This window comes from Cyprinus carpio, chromosome A25 (assembly GCF_018340385.1).
Source record: "Cyprinus carpio isolate SPL01 chromosome A25, ASM1834038v1, whole genome shotgun sequence".
Lineage (NCBI taxonomy): Eukaryota > Metazoa > Chordata > Actinopteri > Cypriniformes > Cyprinidae > Cyprinus > Cyprinus carpio.
This window is the reverse complement of record NC_056596.1, coordinates 14,081,512-14,101,904: the sequence shown is the minus strand read 5'-3', so window position 1 is coordinate 14,101,904 and position 20,393 is coordinate 14,081,512. Positions and strand designations below refer to the sequence as shown.

Sequence of the window (20,393 nt, the reverse complement as noted above, 5' to 3'; positions counted from 1 at the left end):
AATAGCAGTAGTTAATGGTCTAGCTTTGCATCCTCGGGTGTCATGGAAACACATCTACATAAAAATAATTCGGTTCATACGGAAAGCGCCATTAACGATTAAAATGACTGATATACAGACGAAAACATTAACGCAATATGCAAACGTTAGATTAATAACGAGGTTCTCATCGACTCACCAGCAGCTGCAGATGTGAAAACAGAAGAAGAAAGTGAAGCAGCGCGAGATTAACCGTCGAACACTCAGTTCAAACATCGCGCTCTGTGACGACATAAACCGCTTATAGAACGTTCACGCACTCATTCAATAAACAGAGCGGAAATCCAACACATACATAAAACACTTCCTAAAGTAAAAAAGACCCATTTAAAACCGTTATAAATAGGCCTATCCTTCTAAGTTCAGAGCTGCATTTCTCTGTAACTCATCCAGTGAAAATAAAAATAAAATATTTTTGTGTGTGAATGTTTAAGTTATTTCTGGTTGATTATTCCTATAAGTGAAACCATTAATGCATAAATAAATGCAGATGCTTTTTTTTTTTTTTTTTTTTTATCAGAGCAAAAATAAAATGCTTTTGAATGTGCATACCATTATGTAGGCTAATTCAGACAAAGCATGTCCAGTAGGGCACACTCTCCCTTTTTTCTATTGGTACTAAATACATTTAGAAAGGTTATAATTAGGTTATTGTGTGTCCAAACAGATAATGATATTCAAAATTATGATCATTCAAAAAATATAGGACATTAGAAGACTTTTGTTTTAATGTATGATATTTAATTTTTTTTATATACGGTTTTTGGTACTTTTAAGATATTTACAAATATCTCGGACACATAGACACTTTTGCATGCGTAATTAACCCGACAATAGTTTGTAAAATTGTAGTTTATTGCCTGAGGCTGTATCCACAGCACTTAGCCTATGTGTCTGCATAAGCCAGCACGAAATGTTGATTGATTCCACCAGTAGAGGGCAGCATAGTAACATTAGCCGTTTATTAATTAACATTTGACTCTTGCATTAACAGCCTAAACCCATAATGTTTACACTGACACCACCTATATATAATTTAGATGAACAATTATAATTATATGTTATCAAATGATAAAAGGAAATGTGATTGTTATTGATAAAGCCAAACAATCCCTTTATAAGTGGCATGTCATTTACTAAGTATAACTAACAGTTATAAGTATGAATGGATGTATAATGGGATTATTGACAAAATCACTGCACTTTTTCTCCAAAAACTGCCATCAGTCAGCACTAGCTAAAGAACAGTCTGTGACACTCGGTTGTGGGTGTGGTGTAAACACTGAATGTTTGTACCGTGTGTTGCCGTAGCTGCTCTTGTCATCGCCATGAGCTATGTGACGGTTGAGGTCAAAATTCTTAAAATGTTCAACATGCAGTACTAAAAAAAAGGCTTTGTTATGATTCAGATGTCATCAATACATACTTCTACTCAGAATATACAGACATTATAGGACAGTCTATGATTTAAAGATGTTGTAAAGTGGCTGCTCATGAGTAAGTCATGGGGTTTTGCAGTAGGGTGTGGCAGATGAGTGTTCATGTCCAAGCAGAGAGAAAGTATGTAAATATGGGTGAGCCGGCATTAGAGGAGGACTGAAACAAGAAAAACACGCCAGAAAAGGACAAGGAGGGATAAAGACATTTTAACTGTTTTTGCTGACTTGTGACAAACACAAACTGCTGCAATCAGCAAGAATGGGAATTTAAGAACTTTTCTATATAAATGCAGATTAGTACATTTTTAGTGTACCGTCCCTTTAAAAGATCCTAACAGGATTTTTCTCAAAAAAAAAAAAAAAAAAAAACCCACTCTCTTTATTTCCTTTTTATTGTTTTTGATATGAGCATAGGTCTATGACACTCACGCACCATGCATTTTACAAAGAAATTATGATGAATTATAAAATATACTAGACATTCGGTCATCAAAGGCTTTGAAAAGAGAACATTCCAAGTTTATACAAAAAAAAAAAACACTACTTGTAAGTAGAATTGCTTACTGTCAAATTAATGCACATATTGCACCATGTACAATTACGAAAAATAGTAAAATTCATAAATGAACAGAAATGATCATTTGGCACATAGTGATGTTATAATCAACTTAGTGGATTTAAATGCATTATTTCCATTCAAACATTCAGATGGTATTTTATCATGCATTCTCATATCATTACAGTTATTATTAAACCTACTATTATTATTTTGTACACTAAATAATGACACATACTATCTGTACATACAACAAAACACCAAAACAGAAGAAAACCCACTAGATTTTAAATCACAATAGTAAGAAATAAGCAGTTCTGTTACGACAAGAAAGCTGATAAACAGTCCGAATCTGTCCGGCCTGTGTTTAAAACTTTTATGTGTATTATAAAACATATTACAGCTTTCAGTTCTTATATTATCTAGATCCTCACAATTCCAGTTTTCCAGCTAAAATGTCTCTCTCACCATCATAATACAGGTATTTTTCTACAAATATATATATAAAAAATAAACTATTTTAAAAGTGAATACATTCCCAAGATATAATTATTATATCATGGATATTATCTGTATATCTGTATATTAATAATAATAAAAAAAATTCAAGCAAATGCCAGTATAAAAAAAGACACATTGCAATAAATCCCTGAGGATTTTTTTTTTTTTTTGGGAAAAATAAAAATACGAGGCTAAATTGGAAGTGTTCATCCTATACAGTATCAATCAAGTCTTGTGTGTGTTATCCACTTTTTCATATTTCAGAATATTTATATTGCTATTGTTCCGGTAGTGTTTTGAGTTTTCTTTATCCATTGTCCTTATTAAATATCTTCCTGATTGACAATACAATCCATTCAGATGCCCAGGTCTGAAAAGTCTTCTCTCTGGTACCCTCTCTGTAAAACACAAAGCAAAAAGCACCTCATGAGAGAGTGACAGCCAAATAATTTTTCCAGGTAGCACACTGGCTAGTCTCCCGGATTTGAAGTAAAAAGAAAGAACACGTTTTTTTCACCCGTGGAGTTTTATGATGTGTTAGGACATGCTCACGAGGAAATCACCTGGGTGTGAGTGAACATCTACCTCCCATATCAACATGCTTTAAGTGTGTATGTTTGTGTGTTTGGGAAATAAGAAACTCAAATATGAGTGTGTTATTTCCCCTTTTGATTATCTAGTATGATATGTGTTCATTCAAATGTTTGTGTGAATGTGTGTGTGTGTATGTGGTCTTCAAATAACTGGAAAATGTCTGGAGGGCAGGGCGGAATGACAGTAATCGTGATGTTCAACTGTACTAGTTTGGAATAAAGATACATTCTGAGGGAGTTTTTTTCTAAGCTGAATGAAAATGAAGGAAAAAATGGTAAAAAGTTACATTTTTACAATTTATATGAAGTAAATGTGAATAGTGCTTGCTGTGTAAGTCACTCCAGGCATTGTTGCTATATGGTTGCTAGGGTGTTGCTATGTGGTTTCTAGGGTGTTCTGAGTGGTTGCCGACTGGCTCAAGTCACAAGTGTCCCCTCTCAAGTCTCTAAAATATTCTAGTCTCTTGATATAGCTCAAGTCACTCTATGTAATTTTCACTACTTTTTTTGGTCATTTAGAAAAGTGCATGATTTGACAAACCATGTGATTCGGGATCATTCATGTTTGTAGCACAAATGCTGTGTGAACAGCTATGAACCAAGTCAAAGACCACTGCTGTTTTTTCAAACAAAACACTGACACCTACTGGTGTGGATGAGTTACACAAAACCAAGCGTTTTTAAATACAAATGCTTTTTCTGGTGTATTTGTCGTCTATAATTAAAGATGATCTGATCGTAGGTGAGCTAGCGAAATAAAGTCACTTGTATTTAGTTAGCTGTGTGATCTCAAAATGGTGGCCATTGTTAGGGGGTGACCTGCTTCATGTAGAAAATGCAAGTCTCATGTGTGTGTGCGTCAATTTAATTTTTTTTTTTTTTAAATACTCTCACAAAGTAAATGTGAGTAGTGCTTGCTATGTAAAAGTCACCTTTATGATGCTATGGTGTTATGAGTGGTTGCCAAGGTGTTGCTATGTAGTTGCTAAGGTGTTCTGGGTGGTTGCTAGAGCTTTGCTATGTGGCTGCTGACTGTCCCAAATCACTAGCTTCCAACCTCAACTCTCTATGATATTCTGGTCCATAGATATGGCTTGGGTGGCTCTTTCAGTGTAAATCAATGGAATTTTCACGAATTTATGAACGGGTCTAGGGCAGTCAAAAAAAAACATAGAATTTTGAATATTCGTCGAATTAAAAAAAAAAATCCACATTCGAATGCAAAAATGTTGCATTCTAATTTTAGGTCTGCGTCTCTGTCAGCCGTCAGGCAGCCTTATCAGTGGTGCACGAAATGCGATGACGATGTAAGTGTCATTGCATTTTAATGCTTTTGTTAGCCTATCCAGCTGAACCCACTAGATGTGGTGCTTCTATGTTGTTCATTCAATATATTGCAGAAAAGAAGAGCATCAGTGTAAAGATGTTGTTTACATCAAAACTGAAACCAAGCCATTCACACAGAACCCATATTTATCATTCGAATATAATTCAAATTTTGATGATATTTAAGTAGAAAATTCTAATTTAGTTTTTCAGTCATTTTGACGTTCATCATTAAGAAAAAGGCATGATTTGAAAAGATGATTTTCATTCTTGTCTGTTGCACAACTAGTAATGCACCAAAGTTTAATACTTGTTTGATAATACAACAGTGGTCTCAGACTTTTAACTGACACCTACTGGTGTGGATGAATCAGGCAAGATGGAAAGTTTTCAGCAGTGTAGCCAAGTTTGTGGTTTTCCCACAGAATTGGGCTACGTTTTGCTGCTGCAGATTGTTTTTTAGTCTGTGGGTTGAAGCGAGATTTCAACCGAGGTGAAACCCCCTGGAAGGATGGTTTGACCCCCCAGAATGCAACTTGGTTTTGTTATGCAGACCTGGCAACTCTAGTTTTCAATTACACATATTGAAGAAATTGCTTATTTACAGGCTCATTTGTGTCACATGACTAAAAATGTCTAATAGCGATGTTATTCCAATAAAGTGATTCGTTTGTGCCTGCTTTGGCTGGTCACTCTATGTAGAACAGGGTTATTCAAATCTTGCCCTGGAGGGCCAGTGCGGTGCAGAGTTTGGCTCCAACCCTGATCAAAGTCACCTGCCTGTGATTTTCTAATCATCCCAAAAACATTGATTAGCATGCTCAAGTGTGTTTGACTAGGGTAGGAGCCAAACTCTGCACCGCATTGGCCCTCCAGGGCAAGATTTGAATAACCCTAATGTAGAACATAAGTTTTATGTGAGTGTACGTCAATTTTTAAACACGCTTGTCAAAAACCTTTTTAAAATACATTATGTTTATAATTTATATGATCATACTACTTACGCTTCTGTAATCTTTGTGTAGTTTCTTATACTGGAACATGTTGCTCAGCACTGTTGCCGCAGCTTTAGCAGCTTTCTGTTTACCAGGGCTGGATGAAAATTAAAATTGCAATGTTAGTTTGGAAGCAAGATAATTTAGTGTTGATTTTTGTTGTATATTTGGATGACTTTTAGTTTTACCTGTTGTCATGAGAGGTCTTGATGTCTATTAGCTTGGGCAGACCATCTGAGTGTGTGATTTCTTGTGCAGCCACCAAGCTGCTGGTCACTAGGTTGTTGAGGGCTCCACAGGCGTTCACAACCACATCACTTGATGGCTCCTTCTGACGGCCATCGGCGGGCAGTTTGGCTAGCAAGGGTTTTACCAGCTTTGTTGCTAAAATGAAAGAAATAGAACAATGAGCTTCTCTAAGGCCACAGAGATGTGATGGACTGAAGTTTTATGGCTAAAGAAGGAAGCCTCACCCATGTCGTTCTTGTCCTTGGCATGACGGGAGAAGTTTCTGAGTAAGCCGGTGAGAGAACGCAGCTCTAGATTGTTGTTGGTCTCGAGGAGATCCAGAATAACAGGCAACATCTTTTTCTGCTCTAATGCCACATGACTCAAGATGGACGCCCACTGAAATATAAAATAGAAGTTTAATTGTCTTTTTCACACCAAGTGCTTTGGATTTTTCTAAGAGTTGAAGAATGTTTAACTTTGGGTAAAATGTAGCACTCGTCACGGTCACTTTTTAGTTAGCCGTCTAATTACGGTTGAAGAGGGGCGGGGCAATGACCAACAGTCACACATCCTGCTTGTACTATGACTGTGTTTTCAGCAGATCTCCTGGCGTTTTCTGCTGGCTAATGTGAGGTGAACTTAAAGGGATACTCCACCCCAAAATGAAAATTTTGTCATTGATCACTTAACCCCATGTCTTTCCAAGCCCGTAAAATCTTTGTTCGTCTTAGGAACACAATTTAAGATATTTTGGATGAAAACCTGGAGGCCTGTGACTGTCCCATAGACTGCTAAGCGAAGAAAACAAAAATAACGATTTATTCAATAATTCCTTTGTCAACGGTCTCCTCTGTGTCTCTTCATATCACTGTATGCTGTGTATGCTCTTCTGTATCATCCGCGCCACAAGGATGCGCTGTTTTATTTCAAATCAAAGCTAAATACATGTAGAAACAGCGCATCTTTGTGGCGTGGATGATACAGAAGAGCATACACAGCATACGGTGATATGGAGAGACACAGAGGAGACCGTTGACAAAGGAATAATTGAATAAAGTCTTTATTTTTGTTTTCTTTGCTTACAAAAAGTGTTCCCGTTGCTTCATATAACCCAGATTGCATGTCTGATGACAGATGGAGTATTCTGACGACGACTTTCATACCTTTTCTGGACCTTGACACTGTTATTTATTTGGCAGTCTATGGGACAGACTCAAGCCTCCAGGTTTTCATCCAAAATATCTTAAATTGTGTTCTGAAGACGAACAGAGCTTTTGCAGGTTTGGAACGACATGGGGGTAAGTGATTAATGACTAAATTTTCATTTTGGGGTGGAGTATCCCTTTAATGTGAGATGAAACTCTTACCCTCTTGTCTCCAGCTGTGATGTTCTGCATGGCTCCGGCCGCACCCTCTCGCGTGGTGGAGTTGATCTTGCATTGCTGCAGCACCTGGTTATACAGCTCCACTATCTTAGGGTGCCAGAGCCACTCGATATCTTTGGGCTGCCGGGACACTTCTGTAAATGTAGTGAGGTCCTGATTTTGTCTCTGGAAGAAAAGACAAAATATGAGATTAAGCTCAAGATTCAGAATGAAAATAGGATTGTTGAGGAGGAAATTGAAAGCAGCTTCTTACATCTTTGGCCTTCTTGCTATTAGGGGTGAAGCAGCCAATAGCTTCTCCTTTTGAGGAGCTCAGAGCTCGACTCGGACCCTCCAGCCGCAGAAGTACTGAGTGGGGAATCTCAGTGTACAGCTGATAGGACAGATTCCTCAACACACACACTGCGTTCTCCACACCCTGAGAGAGGAACACACTCATGAATGGCCATGTGAACACACACCTCGCAAGAGAAGGCAGCAACAGAGGCTACACAATTACCTTCTCCTCCACTTTAGTGTCCTGCAAGCATTTCTGAATATAGCCAACCAGAGCATCTATAAGGCCAGGGGTCTCCCTTATCTGCTGTCTAGTCTTCTCGTTCACTGAGCTCAAGTTTCTGTACAAGGAAACAGAAGGATATATAAAAAGTGGAATCTCACAAAAACATTTGCAGATCTTGTTTCAATAATAATATATTTATATTTTAATTTAACAAAATAATTGTTTTAAGATACCATTATTCTCCTTACATTTTCTTTAATCTATAAAACATATTTTCAAAAATAAATTGCTTAATTGTCACGAAAATAAAGTCACAATGCAATAAATAAATAAAAGTCCTAATAAATAGTCCTAAAAATATTCCTGATTCTCTATAATTTTCTAAAAGCTACACTCCTAAAATAGGTTTCATTTTCTATAATTTTATAAAAAATAATAGTCTTAAAATTGAATTATTTTCTATAATTTTATAAAAAAAATAACAGACCTAAAAACAGAATTAATTTTCAGTCATTTTCTAAAATTAACAGTCCTAAAAATCGACTTCATTTTCTAAAAATAACAGACCAAAAATATAATTCATTTTCTATGGGTTTCTAAAAACCACCGTCCTAAAAAAATAGAAGTTTTTTCTTTAATTTTCTAAAACTAAGTCCTTGAATATAATTTTTTTTAAAATAGTTTTCCACAAATAACAGTCCTAAAAACAGAATTATTAATATTCTATAATCTTCTTAAAGTGACAGTCCTACAAATAGCCATCATTTTCTGTAATTTTCTAAAATATAGTTTGGTTGGATTTTGTGTTGAAACATAACTCTCAAGTAATCCTGTTCTCAGGTTTACTAGCAGGGATGTGGATGGAGGGGATTTTCATTTAATGAAGTCTGATGAAGTTCCTAGAGGAACAGGAACAAGTAAAGGGGAACTCAAAACAGTCTGTCTGTCTGTGTGTGTTTGTGTTTGTATGTGTGTGTGTGTGTGTGTGTGTGTGTGTTTACCTGAGACAACCGGTGGTGTTGAAGAAGATGTCGGACTCTGAGGGGTTTAGCTCAATGATGTCCTGGTCCCCGGTGCCGGAGAGGGGAATCAAAATCTTCTCTGTCAATTCGGCAAGTGTTTCTCGTGCCAGTCTTTCTTTCAGGTTATCCTTAGAGGACAGATTCCACAGAATACCTTCAGGGAATGACAGCAGAGAGGAGAGAGAGATAAAGAGAATGAGGAAAAGAGCATGGGAAAGTGTCGCAGGAAATAGATAAGAATTTGAATACAGATAAGAAAAAAAACAAGAGGAGGAAAAAGTGAGAAAAAAAAATCAAACACTTTATAACTGTAGCATCCGTTTCAACTCGTTTCACAAATCAAACTTCCTTGCAGAAGATTTACAACGTCCTTAGCTTTTGTTATGATGCCATCCTCTTAAATGCGCCCATGTTTAGTGGTGAGATTTGCATTGGTAGATTTATTTGGTTTATTAGAGTTCCAGCATATCCAGACATGCACAGACCGCAACCAACTCACCCACCTTCGCTACAGGAGTCCGTTCATTCCATGCACGTCAAGACAACGCTGAGCAATAATTAAAGTAGTTTGATTCAAAACTGAGAGATCAGTCGACGCCCTGCGTGGAACGCATTCAGATACACACATCTAGTCTGATGATCAAAACCTCTTCGTACATCATATCTGGAGTCATTTAATGTCCTAAAAGGACGCTGGACCTCATTACCATGAATGAAAAAGTTTTTAATTGAAGGATGTTCTATATTTTCTACATGTTATAAACATACTGTAAAACTGAATAAAAATGGAAAGCAACATTAGCTGTATCTCAGGCAGAGGAGACCCAGTGTGCATGGCAGATCTCAATTTACTGAAAATCTATTTGAATATCATTCTGCACTGCAAAGAATTGATAAAAACAGTATTTGAACTAATAAAAATTTAATGTTTCAGAGAATATTTTTGTGTTATGTATATGTTATGCTAATTAGAACATTAAAGGCCAGATTTATTGAGAGGTTACATCAACGCAAACCCTCATTAGGCGTTAAAATCTATTTGTTGTGATGTTTAGTAAATTAAAGGCCTGATTTGTTGTTAGGTTCCCTTTTAAATGAAATCTGTGGGAGGAGGCTTGGACAGGGTTGTTATTTTGTGCCTGTATTTACGCCATTATTTAACACCTGTTCATTTGTGATGTTTTTAACTGTTTTTTGATCAACCACAGAGCGCTCCACTCCCATTGACGTTTTTGCGGTCTCACACTAATTTGCTCTGTTTAGTAAATCAGGCAGATAAATCATTAGCTTAGCAACATTCAAACTTCAAACTCCACTGGAATCAATTGTGAATCTATATGTGTAGCACATGGAGTTGCTTTCTATGTACAAAGGTTCCAAATCAGTCATTAATGAGGTCAGCATGGGGTTTTAAGGTGAAAGTTGTTCTGTGAATTTTGTGACACAATGGCGATTATAATGGCATTACAGTTAAGTTACAAGTTACAGTTATGACTAAAATGCCCACCTGTGATGTTCTTGCGGAGTTCGTCGTCCCCTTCTCTAAGGGCTTCTATGAGCTTGGGGATCCCGCCAGCTTCAATAAGAGCCACTTTGTTCTCCATGTTCTCATAGATGAGGTTCCTGGTGGCGCCGGTGGCGTAGCGCTGCACCTCTTGATTCTCGCTGGTAAACAGCTGCACCAGGACAGGAATTCCCTTCAGCTGGTTCACCTGAAAGAAAAAGAAGTTCTACTTGTATCGAAAACACACATTTCACTCAAATATTTCTTCAGACGGAAAGCAATTGTATACCTGTTTCTTTGCATCTTTGTTATTGTAACACTCATGCTGAATGTAGGCAGCTCCCAACGTTTGAAGATTTTGATCGGACTCATCAAGATAGTTAACGGCAGTCACAATGTCCAAAGTGTTGAGTCTAGGAAAGAATGGAAAATTGGAATATTAAATCATTAGCTAAGTAACATGCAATCATCATACTTAATTGGAATCAACTATAAGTCTATTTGTGTGGCACACAGTATTGCTTTCTAGAGCGTTCCAAATCAGTCAATAATGAGGTTTGTTATTAGCATGTGGTCTTCTGTAACTCAATCAGATTGCTACTTCGGTTTCATCGCAGCCTCGTAACGTTCTTCCTCGATTTGACACTGTGGGACACATTATAAGCATGCGGTCCTAAGGTGCGGTCAGATTTACAGATGTCCGTTGAATTTTTCCACGGCTGAAATCCAGTCATTTCAATAGGAATCCACATGAATCCGTTTTCAGGAAATTTTTATTTAGTGGCGATACTAAAAAGTAACACTCCAAAGATACATTATCCTGTAAAGATAATATTCAATAGCCGATTAATATTCATTAGTCATAGTCTTAGCATTGAGCTCTGGAGCTCATGTAGGAAATTTGGGTTCGAATCTGGTCTGCGCAGTTTTTCAACCCTGTTCCCAACTTTCCTACCCATCATATCTTACTTTACACTACTATTAAAATACCCCAAATATTTTTTTAAACAAATTCATCTGCAGTGTAAGCCTAAAGTGGAAGCATGAATAAAAAGGTTGTTTCATATACTAGCTTATCTTAGTTTCTTAACTTGTACTACTTGCATTTTGCGAGTCAGCATTATTTGAAATTTTTTTTGCTCAACAGGACATTCCTTCATGTGTGTTTGTGTTTGCTGGTGCATGTCGCTGGAGTGCTAGGAAGTGTGTGTTTCTTTCCCAGGGTGTGTGAAGTGTGAGGTGGCTGGACTGGTTTGGGTGTGCCTGCGCAACAGACTCGCTCTTCACTTTTAACACACATATAGGCAGGGCAGGGCAACACCAAACACATTTACACATGCGCACACACACACAGTTAGCGCAACAAGGACAGATAAGCTAAATATGGGTGTACAGACAGGCTGTTTAAGCAAAGTAGGAATAATTTTACGCTTCAAAGGTCACCCCTGCACTCACTGCTTGTAATCACTGTTATCCATACTTACACACACTTAATGAAAACAGCTAACTGGCTAGTTTGCAATCAGTAATATGCAGTGTTTGTTGTATGGCTCAAATGGCTATGATACATAATTCAGGGAATTTTTGACCGACAGTAATGAGGAAGCGTTTGGTAAGAAACATGTCATTTGTGGTTGAACACATGCTATTTGTGCACTTCAAGCTATTAAGCCAACATTTCAGTGGTCTTTTACGCTAATGGTGTTACCATGCTACTTTTTTATACATCTTTAAAGTGATAAATTTTTTTAATGATCCAGTGAATAAACTACTGAAAGGTACTTCATTAAATGATTTAATTCGTATGTTTTCTCACTTTATAATCATCAAATTGATGGCTGCAAACCAAAAGATAAGATTGTCATAACAAATTAATGAAAGTCTGGTATGAGCACAATACACAACAACTTTATAAACCTTATGTAACTTCAGAGTGAGAAAAAAATTATGAGTGGCTGAGTCACATTCAACAGCATTGTATAATAGCCAATATAAACACACATGTGACCGCGCTTCTGTTCAACAACTCAAATTTAATTTGGCAAGTTAAACTCTGCTTTGTCTAACAACACCCCTTAAAGTCAGCATGAAATGCAAACTAATATTTTGCGTAAATATTATTGATCTTATTGTGACTGATTCATCCATGCATATGTTCCATATCTTAAATATTGTAATTTTAAATCAAAATTTTGTAACACAATCTTCTGATTTATCGACATCTCTCTGGTGACATATGCCGGACTTTTGCAATCATTTTGTCCACAAACTCCGCCCCTTTCTTACAATAGGCTAAAAATTGTATTCAGTCAACAATTAATGGATAGAACCAAGTCTACGCCCTACTTTTTTTTCCAATCACAATACGCAATAAAAGATCTGCCGCTACTTCCGTTTCAATACTTTCTTCCTTGTCTTGACTCATTTGGGATGCATTTCGCTCTGTATTTGACACACATGTATGAAAGCACATTTGTTCTTACCCGCTCAGGTTGCCCATGCTGCCCATCATGTCCATGCCGTCAAACACATCCTTGCCTCTCCCGACACTATGAACGCTCCTGACAGAGCCGGCGCGTGACAGCCTTCCCTGCTGCATCATCCCCATGTTGCTCTGTGAGCCGCTTAATCCGGCACTTCCGTACATGCTTGATGACATGTTGGATCCGCGAGTCGTTTGACGGTTGTTGATTCGGCTGATGGTGCGGTGGGCGGGACCTTTGAAGGACGCAGACCTAACGTAGACTTCCTGTTCCATGCCTCCGCCGCCAGAGCCCAGCGTCCCACTGAGGGAGTGTTTCATGGCCGGCAGCGTCATGGAACTGACCTGCTGCTGTCCGCTTTCAAATCCGTTCATCCTAGTGGTTGAATACATGGACTGGCGTGGGTAGGTGTTGACGGCGTAGCCGTTGTTCATGCTCTGCATGGAGGCCTGTTGCATGTAAGTGGCGTCACGCTCTGAAACCAGGCTGCCATCGCTGTCGTCCTGCGCCACCCATGAAGAAACCACTTGGCGCGGCACAGATGGCAAACGCATGGAATGCATCGACAGGGTCTCCGGGTCGCCCCCCATTCGACAGAAGGATCGAGTCATTGAGCTGACTTGCTGCTGTGGAACTTGTCCGCCACCACTTTGGTAACCACTGACTTGGAAACTGCCACCTTGGTAACCGCCGTTGCCAAACTCTTCTTGGTAATACGCCCCGCCGCCACCACCACCTCCACCTCCTGTGTAACTGACTTTGGTTCTTGGGCCGAAATCAATGGCAGAACGGGATGAGTAACCACTAGAGTACTGGGATGGACGTTGGGCCTAACAGAAAAGAGAAAACTGCATACACTGAATATCTACAGCGCTATCAACTATATATATATATATATATATATATATATATATATATATTTATATGATTATATATAATATATATATATATAATTGCATATGATTTAAAATGCATATGGCAATTAATTAATCAATATGACTGCTATTAATCACATCGATATTTCCAGAGAAAGGCCCAAATTAATATAATTTAGATAAGATTTGAATCACTTTCATGGTAAAATCATGGTAAAAATAATGTCCAGGTAATGGAGAAGTTTAACTACATTGTTTTAAATCACATTTTTAACATTTGAATTACATTTTTTGTCATGAATTTATAATTTTTTGCATTAATTCATGCATTTTTTGTATTAAATTTGCATTTTAGCATTTTTTTAATACATTAAATCAACAACTCTACTTAACATAGTATCACTCAATAGGAATGTAACTGAAAGTGATGCTTAGAGGCTTCTCAACTTGTGATTTTTCATATGTGGTTGTTGGGTAGAGCTGACCTGTGAAATATCACATCTAACTTACACAATCCTCATTACTCATTTTCAATATTTGGACAAGATACACATCCATACCACCTAACACACACACACACACACACACACACAAAAGCTTTCTTTAACTTGGCTCAATAAGTACTGTCCTTCAAAAAGTAAACTACTATAAAATATTTATGTTTATGAAGAAAAGGAAAGAATCTGACCATCACTGATCTGCCGGGGGCATAGACGAAGGATTTAGAGCTGAAATTTGGAGTGAAATTCTGGCTCATTGTTGAATATTTTGTCATCGTCGAATAATTCCCAGACTCTAAAAGAAGAAAAATACAGAGAATTAATATAAATGCACATTTAAAATTGAACTTCTGACTGTGAAAATGAGTAAGAAAATAACTCATCGTGATTATTCCTACAAGTGAACTTTCTCGATGTGCCATTACATTCTGCACGTTTCTGAACACAACTGACAGCTCAGCTACAACGCATTTTAGTCAAGAAAATAATTATGTCAACACGATATTAAATTGCCCCTTAGTTGGTTCAGTCTGTAACTAGTAATTAGTTATTAAATCATAGATCCTCATTTAAAAACAATGGCTTTTGATTAGCAATTCTTGCACTTGTTCTGCTTTTCTTCAGTTCAAATACATTTTCTCAAAAGGAAATGGCAAATCAGGTAACAGTAAACAACAAAGCTAGACTAAACCAATTAAATGCTTCTGTTTTACAACATAAAACTATTAACTATCTACAAAACTATAAATTTAAAAACTAAGCACAGATTATTGTAAACATACATGCTATGCAGTAATTAAACAAATAACTTTGCTGTTTTGTTTTATTTTAGCCATGTTTATACCTTTGTACTGTACATAGGTTTGTAAACAGACATGCATGTTTGTTCTTTTATTAAAAAAATTAACATTAAAAAACCCATTAAATGTGCTTTTTTGTTTCCCTTTAGCCATGTTTATGATACCTTTGTACACAAGTTTGTATGCAAACATTTATGTTTGTTCTTTGATGGAACAATTAAACAGAAAATGTTTTGTTTCGTTTCACTTCTATCATGTTTACTACACAACTTTATATGCAAGTTATTATGTAAACATCCACGTTTGTTCTTTGAACAATTAAACAGTGTTGTTTTGTTTCACTGAGGTCATGTTCATATCTTTGTACGCATGTTTGTATGTAAACATGCTTGTTTTAAACATTTAAAAACATTCAATGTGCTGTTTTATTTCCTTTTAGCCATGTTTATGATACCTTTGTACACAAATTTGTACGAAAACATGCACGTTTGTTGTTTAAAAAAAAAAAAAAAAAACATTAAAAGTTTTTTTTTTTTTTTCATGTTCATGATACTTATGTATGTACAGAAGTTTACATGTCTATTTGTAAACTTGAATGTTATTTTGTGTGCTTCCTTGTAGTCAGGCTTATAACACTATTGTATGCAAGTTTGGACGTCAAATGTAAAGCCGAAGATTTTCTGCCCAGTAAAGTCATCCAATCTGTAACTTTACAGCTAAGTCAGTATGCTCAGCATGTGTCTTTGATGACACTTCAAGTATGAGGCAAACTTGTAGAGTTGCATGAATTAAATGAATTACTGCAGTGCAAGTTTACCACAGTTTTACAGCATTTTTGTTCTGGCTCAGCAGCAGATGGGGCTTAGGCATCCAGGTTTGTTTCATCCAGTGAAAGTTTTTTATGTGTTTTTAAGGGTTTTAGTTTTGGCTTGTTGGGTGTTTGAGTGTGTGAATTAGGGAGTGGCATAAGCGTTTGGTATAAGTGGTTTTGGTTTTGTGTATGTTTTAGTTTCAGGGTGGTTTAAGAGTTTGTTTTGGTATGATAGGTCTGTGGGACACTCCCAATGTCCCTACCCAAAAAACACACACCCTCTGCCCTGCCTCACCCTGCCCTAGTGCATTGCTTCAAATCACTAGAATTAAACAATTAAAAAAAATAATAATAATTGAGCTACATCTCTCTCGAGTTCATAACATTGCTTGGTATTTTAATGTCAAGTCCAGTTTAAACACTTTCAAGACATGGTATGCATCTCCTCCTGAAAACCTTGGGCCAGTAAAAGGAAGACACAAGGCTGTTCTAACTTGTCAAATGCAGGTAAACCTCATAAACCAGAGTCTGAGCTAAGCACCAGAGGTTAAAGTGCTGAAAACAGCTGCGGCAGGCCCTCATAAAGCCAGGGATTCAACCACTTCTGGTCTTAACCACTCTAATCAACCACAAATTCTTAAACACTTTCAAGTGCACACTAATGTAATGTATACTTATGCGCTTTTACAAATGTACATTACTGCAAGACTTACTTGTCTTTAAAAACTAAACTTTGAGCAACTGCTGCATATAAGGTTGCAGATTAAAACAAATACTGTGTATTCTTCAGCTTTTCGGTCACACCACTTGATATTTACGCCATTATGATTGATGGAGCCAAATTACGTTCCTTTTGTGCAGTCCTAAGCACTCTTTTTGTCTAGAGCGTGCTGGGTTTCTTCAAAGGAGAGCTTTGAAACTTTCACTCTCACTTTAGTCACGTAACAGGAACCAGATCACACTTGAACCTTGCTCAACTCCCTTCTGTAAACTATTAACACAAACCAGAAGTCGCACTGTACTTCTGTACGTCTGTCCTGCCAGTGCCACTTTCTGTGATAATAAATACAGGGGTGGGGGGGTCATGAATTTATTACTTTTCACATTTTATTTTCTTAATTTAAATGGCCACTTTTAATGTTAACTAAATCTACCACGCCTGATGTGAACTGACCACCATCTACTGTATGACAGAATTTTTTGTTATCGCCAGAAATCAAAGGTAAATGCAAACTAGTTCAGGTCAAGTCACACTAAAAAAAAAAAGGGGGGGGGGGGGGTTTGTATTTAGTCTTATCCAAATAACAGAAACCATGTGACCACAATTTTGCTCCAGGCAGTTTTACCATAACTATTTATTGTTTTGCATACTTAGCTGCAAACAAAACAGTACAGCCTTGTGCGTGCGAATTTATTAATAATTATTTTTTTTCTATTGATATCTAACAAATAATAACGCTCCCAAAGGTCAATGAAGATGAAATTCAACTCCAGGTCATTGTTGAATGAAACCACATACTGTATAAAAGCACAGCGCACAGGCTTTTATGTGAAGTCAAGCTGGCAGATGATGAGGAGATTAATAATTCAAAGGCTGTTGTGTTATTGTAGATGTATTACAATGAGATCAAAGCGCAGTGACACACCTGAGGCTGCGTGTTGTGACGACGAGCCGTTCTGGCGCGGAAGCGTGGATTTCTCCGCCAGTCTCATGGACACCTGCTGGTGCACGCGCTTGAACCTCGCCTCCTCCTTGGCGTGGGTCCCGCCGTGCGCGAGCTCGGTTTCGGAGGGGACCGCGTAAGTGCTGACGGTCAAGTTGGGCTGCAGCGCCGTCAGAAAGACGTTCTCCGAGGTCACACTCATGGCGCAGCGACGATGTGACCGAGTTCAACCACCAAGACCAAACAGTTCCAGTCCACCAGAGAGTGGATCCACGCGAGACAAACCAGTACAGGCGTCTTCAGCGAGTCAGCTTGTGTTTCTCCGCGCTGGATTTGCGAGGAGACGCTTTACTGACGGCTGCTCGGAACTCTGCGGCTTTTCCGCAGGTGGGAGGTAAAGTGGGCGTGGCTTAGCGGTGAGTCATCGGTTACCTGACACAGGTAAACTCACTAACGCACAAAAGCTGGCTTTCTTTTTTCTTTTTTTTTTTTTTTTTTTGCATTAGATTTTTTTTGTGTGTGTAATTCTATTTTATTTGTGTGAATCATTTTATGTCCAAGTTACATTTGCTCAAAGTTTTCCCCAAAAGAATGTGTATAGATAGATAGATTAGATTAGATTAGATTAGACACTTTATTTTAGTGTTCGTTACACGTTACATGTAGCCTACTTATTATATTATAACAGTAAATTATGCATAACTATGTGCAATAATCCCAAACAAAACCATAACCCTGTTTAATTAAAACTACTCAGTCCTTAAATGTAAAAATACACTGTAAAATAAAGTGTAACCTGGTTATTATCATTATTGTTAACGTAAAATGGGCTGTACAACAGACAGTAATATAGAAATGATTTATTATGTAAATAGCATGTCAAGAATAAATATGTTAATACAGTATATAAACAAGAAAGTCTTTTAATAACTTTTTTAGGACCTGACAAATATATATATATATATATATATATATATATATATATATATATATATATATATATATATATATATATATATATATATATATATTTTTTTTTTTTTTTTACCAGTGTGTATTTGGAATCTAACCAAATAAAAGCCTATGACTCGTTAGTCGTGAATATGCATATTGTACAGTATAGTTTCAGTAAAGTCTCAGACAGTGAAACTTTCATTCACTCTTCAGACATCTCTTCATCTCAGAGAATGTGCTCTGACACGCAGGTGACGTGCGTCTCCGTTTATACCGGATGTTGTTGTGTCGTATCGTCGCCTAGCAACGCAGGAAGCGCGGAAACTATAATCCACGCTCTTTGGTAAGTTTCGCCTTTATCTAAAAAACTCACGAACGGTTTGCTTTCTACAGAACACAGACATCTGATGAGAAATGATAACACTTTCCAGCCGTATTTTACCAGTATCAAATAAACTCAGTTTGATTAGTAGGCTAAAATAGCCAATAAACTCGATAAGCTGCGTTTAAATACCCCTTTTTATTTAAGTGTGATTAATTTATCCACTTATAAGTTAACTGTTTATTAATGCAAATGCACTTCTAAATCATTTAAAACAATTACATGTATTTAAAACCCTGAAATGTGTTTCTATTATTTCTTAGAATTGTTACGTTTATACTATTTTTGAAAAGTCATAATTTATAGAATATGCTAAATTAAGGTTTTCAACTGTCACAATCACAAAAAAAAAAAAAAAAAAAAAAAAAAAAACCTCACTCAGAGTCACTGTGATGTGATTAATGTTCAGACAGCATTTGCATGCTTGTTCATAAACTGAATCATTCTTGTTCACAAACTGAATCATGCTTGTTCATAAACTGACTAGCATATGCTGAAAACAAATAGTTCAAATGTTTGTTTTTTTCTTTACTCACCAAAAGCCCGATCCTGATTTAGGGTATATTTCCAGAGCTGAGGAAATGTTTTTAGTGTGCTGTCTCGCAGACTGCTTGTTAAAGTGAGAGAGGTGTCACAGAGGGGCAAGGAGATATAGGTTCTGCAGTGACGACGCCCATATCACATTAGAAAGATGCACGTGGGTGCATCCAAGATCACTTTTCTGGTTACCGATCCCCTGAATGAAGAAGGTGTGTGTGATTGTGTCAGACAGTTACAGCAGAGACACGCACACACACACAGTGGGTGAGTCTGCACGTGGAGTGTGATGCAGACGTCAGACAAGGAGCACAGACAACCCTAAAACCCCACAAAACTATTACGTGCCGTGCAGTGACCAGCAAGATAATACGTACTTATCACCAGTTTCTCATTTTGTTTTGTCTTGTATTGTTTAGTAAAACCCCAGGATCATATGCATAATACTGTTCCATGCAATGTAGCCCATTTCAAACTATTGTTTTATGTTTTGTTGTTTTGTGTTTTTTTTGTGTGTTTTGTGTTTCATATGGTCAATATTTAGTGCAGTGACCAATAAGAGTTCAAATAATTTTTAAAGTGTGTTTTACTGTATTTATTTAGCCTAGTTGTTTCTTCTTTTGTCTTGTAAAGCCGCATGCAGGTTCAGATACAGTACACAGGACTAATCTGTGCAGCGACCAAGATGAACTCACTAATCACCAATTTCATTATTGTTGTGATTTATTATCTCAAACATTATTTTTCTTAGTATTATCAATGTTGAAAACAGTTGTGCTGCTTCGTATTCGTGTGGGAAAATGTGAAATGTATTTTTTTAAGGATTCTTTGATGGATAGAAAGTAAAAAAAAACAGCATTTATTAGAAATATGTATGTTTTGAAACATTATAAATGTCTTTTAATCAATTTAATGCTTAATAAAAGTAATTTAATTAATTTATTAAAAACTAATAAAACTAAATAAAAAAGCTTTTGGATGGTGGTGTGTCCTTTAAAACAGTATATAATAGTAACACAGCTTCAAACTAACCTAGCGTCAGTGAACTTTAAACTTCCAGTCATTGTTTTGTCAAGTCAACATTCAAAGTTTCATTTTATTTGAACGTATTATAGTGTGTTAATTGGAACACAGAGTGAAATATTGTAATTAAAATCTTCCAGTGGTCATGCTGTTGTTTTAATCACGCTTATGAGACACTCAAGTGTTTTGTATCAGTAGGGTGGCATCTGCTAATGATTATACAGTGCTGAACTTCAGTGCTACACATGAGTAATTTGAGAAGGAAAGTCAC

General features: G+C 36.9%; 1 protein-coding gene across 2 annotated transcripts; it reads right to left on the bottom strand.

The window, feature by feature from the left end:
• Positions 1 to 1,852: 1,852 nt before the first annotated feature.
• LOC109070337 (plakophilin-3-like) lies at positions 1,853 to 19,250 on the bottom strand. 2 transcript variants are annotated; one of them, XM_042715651.1, is made up of 13 exons: positions 19,099 to 19,250; positions 14,140 to 14,246; positions 12,577 to 13,406; positions 10,383 to 10,506; positions 10,097 to 10,301; positions 8,569 to 8,743; positions 7,565 to 7,682; positions 7,319 to 7,483; positions 7,048 to 7,230; positions 5,923 to 6,076; positions 5,638 to 5,833; positions 5,459 to 5,546; positions 1,853 to 2,933 (listed from the first exon to the last, which is right to left on the bottom strand). In XM_042715651.1, exons 2-13 carry the CDS (start codon positions 14,224 to 14,226, stop codon positions 2,892 to 2,894), a joined length of 2,367 nt encoding a protein of 788 aa, XP_042571585.1. In that variant the 5' UTR covers positions 14,227 to 14,246; positions 19,099 to 19,250; the 3' UTR covers positions 1,853 to 2,891. The 2 variants fall into 2 exon arrangements, with proteins under 2 accessions (XP_042571585.1, XP_042571584.1); XM_042715650.1 differs by lacking the exon at positions 19,099 to 19,250 and adding an exon at positions 17,209 to 17,621.
• Positions 19,251 to 20,393: the final 1,143 nt, after the last annotated feature.